This window comes from Corvus brachyrhynchos, unplaced genomic scaffold (assembly GCF_000691975.1).
Source record: "Corvus brachyrhynchos isolate BGI_N302 unplaced genomic scaffold, ASM69197v1 scaffold1097, whole genome shotgun sequence".
NCBI classification, from domain to species: domain Eukaryota; kingdom Metazoa; phylum Chordata; class Aves; order Passeriformes; family Corvidae; genus Corvus; species Corvus brachyrhynchos.
In genome coordinates this window covers 107,836-111,160 of record NW_008239003.1, presented here as the reverse complement: position 1 = coordinate 111,160, position 3,325 = coordinate 107,836, and the positions used below count along the sequence as shown (strand labels likewise).

General features: G+C 43.5%; 1 protein-coding gene across 1 annotated transcript in view; it reads right to left on the bottom strand.

The window, feature by feature from the left end:
- Positions 1-3,319, bottom strand: part of FAM151B (family with sequence similarity 151 member B) — a 9,748-nt gene extending 6,429 nt beyond the window's left edge. Inside the window, exons 1-2 of the mRNA XM_017739004.1 lie at positions 2,707-3,319; positions 2,362-2,603 (exon numbers count right to left, since the gene is read on the bottom strand). Coding sequence (XP_017594493.1) covers positions 2,362-2,592 — 231 coding nt within the window. The 5' untranslated portion in view covers positions 2,593-2,603; positions 2,707-3,319. The remainder of the gene's footprint in view (positions 1-2,361; positions 2,604-2,706) is intronic.
- Positions 3,320-3,325: the final 6 nt, after the last annotated feature.

Sequence of the window (3,325 nt, the reverse complement as noted above, 5' to 3'; positions counted from 1 at the left end):
CGGAGTGCCACTGCAGGGCCACCGCAGGGCCACCGCAGCCCCCCGGGCGGGCCCGGTGACCGCCGCTCCTGCGGGAGTCAAACCGCCCAGCCCCTGCCCCCAGTACTGCCCGGCCTCCCCTCACGGCCCCGGCCTTGTCAGGTCTGCATCGCAGGCCTCAGAAGGGTTTTAACAAAGGAAGCCACTGCAGTCTCTAACACTGCTGTTTCATCAGACCCGAAAGCCACAAATGCTGTAAGTTCAGTCCAAAGAGTGAGAGTCATCTCTCGTCACCTTAACCACGCTCAAGGTGGCAAAGACTTTAGCACTACTTCAGATCCAGACTCAAAGTTCCCTTCACATCTGTGCAAGATGATGCACCTGTACTAGGAGAATAAAAAGCTCAACACGGACCAATTTCAGGCAACTGAAAGAGTGAAAAGGCACCCACTTGAACATTTAGCACCTGGTCGTGGCTTTTCCCCCAGTTCAAAAGTGTGGCAGCACAGAGAAGCCTACCTGTCCAATGTTCATCTGACAACTAATTATTAAATGGTTAAAAATCACTTGGGCAACCAGTGCAGACACCTTGTGAGCATTTAACAAAATCTACAGTCACATATTCCTACTGTCCTGTCAAGCCAAAAGAAAAAGCACAACTAGCTTTTTTCTAACTCTATCCTACCAAAATATTCGAAGTACTGTAGAAGGAAAAGAGATGTGGAACAATTGGAAAAAGAAATTTACACCAAGGAAATCTTTCTGCCACTGCACATTAATTAACACACCATGTAACACTGAGGAATTTAAAATCAGTAGGGTCCGATTTTTGAAATTAGGTTAGCTCTAAAACCAGCAACTGTCCCCTGAGGTGTTTGTCTTGTTTCCTCTGTAAAGTCACTTTGTATATTTTGTCTTTTCTGCTGTTGGGAAAGCTGCACAGAGGCAGGAATTCCACTCACTCGGGATGAGCTCAAGTTGTCTAGGAGAAAAGCCAGTGATGGCTTGAGCTAACATGTGGGCTTCAGCACTTCTCACACTGTCTGGGGCCAGAACAGTTCACATCCTCATATACGAAAGGGACTGTCAGGGCGAGCGGAACGCCTTCCTTTGTACTGCAAAGTATAAGGTAATGTAGTGAGAAAAAAAGCCCAAACCAAAATGGCAACATAGAAAAAAAAAAAAAAAGAAAAAGAAAAAACCAAAGCCAATCAACAAGAACAAAAAAACCCAACCCCAAAAAAACTCAGACCCCAGAGAGCACTGGTTTTGTTGTAGTGCATTTAGAAAATTCAGACTTACTGCTGACTTCATGTGAAATGACTTTGGCATTTCTGAAGTGGGACACTGAAGACCTTTTGCAGAATACATTAACTTCAGTAGCCAAAGCCAGCAGGAAATGTAATTACGTGGTCAATCAAGCTGATAGATATAGAAAGTAGATTTTTAAAGTACTATTGGAAAAATCTTCAAAACTTCAGCAATGGCATCCAAATAAATACTATCCAAAGGAACATCAAATTCTGTTAACAGTTATTTGACTCTATCTGCACTGTGTGGTGTATTTTTAAATGCTTTTATAGAATCAGGCCTTTATAATGCAATGTACCTTTAAAAGCTTTTTTAAATCACTGCACTTGGCTGTAAACTCCTTGGGGAAAAATGAAAGGTAGGCGGCTTAGAATTAATTTAAACAATAATTAAAATGGAGGAAAATCCCTACCAAAACTCACAAGAAATAAGCCCAAACAAATGCCTACTGCTCTTTTTTCCCCTTCTCTGCCCAGAAGGACACACACAGATCCTGCAACAATAAACAGATTTAGCCTGCCCACGTTTTGCACTTCCATGAACTTTTGCATGAAAATTGTGACTGTGTTACACAAAACCACAAGCATAAATCATACTTTACAACTATCTTGAGGGTTTTTTTGCATTTCTACAGAGTACTTAAGCGCTGATGAAGCTCTTTGTAATTTGCTGCCAAAACACACTTAGCACATGGAAACTCAGACAAAGCCAGAGTGAGGAGCTGAAGGGGTGCATGTCTGGAAATCACAGCTCACTTCCAACTCTTTAAAGGCAATCTCGTGGGGTTTTCAGGTGTATTTTCCATTGAGACAATGAAACAGCTAATGGTTCAAACTGTGAATGAACCTCTGAACATTTAGTTAATGAGTTAGGCCAGAGAAAGGGGCCTTCCAGAGAGGCACCACCATTTCACCTTCCCATGGGAAAGTTCTGCTCACGGCACCCAATTCACAACATAAGAAATCATTATCTGTAGTTCAAAACACTTTTAAATGTTCTGTTCTTGCCATGCTTTGGGTATTACGGACCACGTTTGCCTATGGATTATGCCCTGAATACATCATGCTAAACTGCACAAGGAGCTGTTTGGTTGACGATCACCTGTAGAATTGTAACTGGTAAGAATGCAAAGAACATAATCTTTTTGTTGAGATACCTCTTAAAATCCAGCTTGATGCCTTTATTGGTGCTGACCATCTCTGCCAGCCACTCCTGCAGGGTGATGTCACTGTCAGTGTCTGGGGGGTGAGCCAGGATGGGGTCCCCTCTCTCTCCCCGCAGGAGAACATCCGCCTCGACCATGTGCACATCGCCTGGGGATTGAGAAATTAAACCGAGAAATTAAACCTCAGCTTTCGGTGCTTCAGGGCAACAATTACCCAGCAGGTCTGTCTGCACCACCTCGTGCACTCTTACTTCAGACAGGAACTGCTGTGACACAAGAGGCAATTTTGGGGGGTTTCTGGTCACTAAACTCTTTGCAAACCTACAAGCATGTGAAAATTTATCTTTGAGGATACATTTGGCCAAGCAACCACGTGGCGTCTTTTCTTCAGGGGAACAGAAAAACGGACACCCAACATGTGAATGCACTCTTGTTAAATTTCAGGTCTTTTCCTCCCTAAACAGGGTTCCTGACAGAGGAAAGATGAGCACAGGATTTAACACTGGCAGAGACTGAGCATTCCCCTTGACTCATTGTCAAAACTGACTAGGAAAATGTTAGCTAACACACAACACAGGCGAAGACGGGTCTTAGGAGTGGCTCCAGCTCTTGAAAACAGCTTCATATCGTGAATCTGGGCAGTGCTATCAGCTTTGCAGAGAATCCAATACACACAGTTAGACTGAAATACGAAGAAAAGAGCTAGTGATAGTATTCAACATAAAGCATATTATATATAAATTTACACAAATATGTATTTGTCAAATATTCACAAAAATTTACATAACATTCACTGCCACCCAGGCTGGTGCACCAGGAACCTTGTGGCTCTGCACAACTCCCTGACAGGAGGGGGCAGCCGGGGGGGTC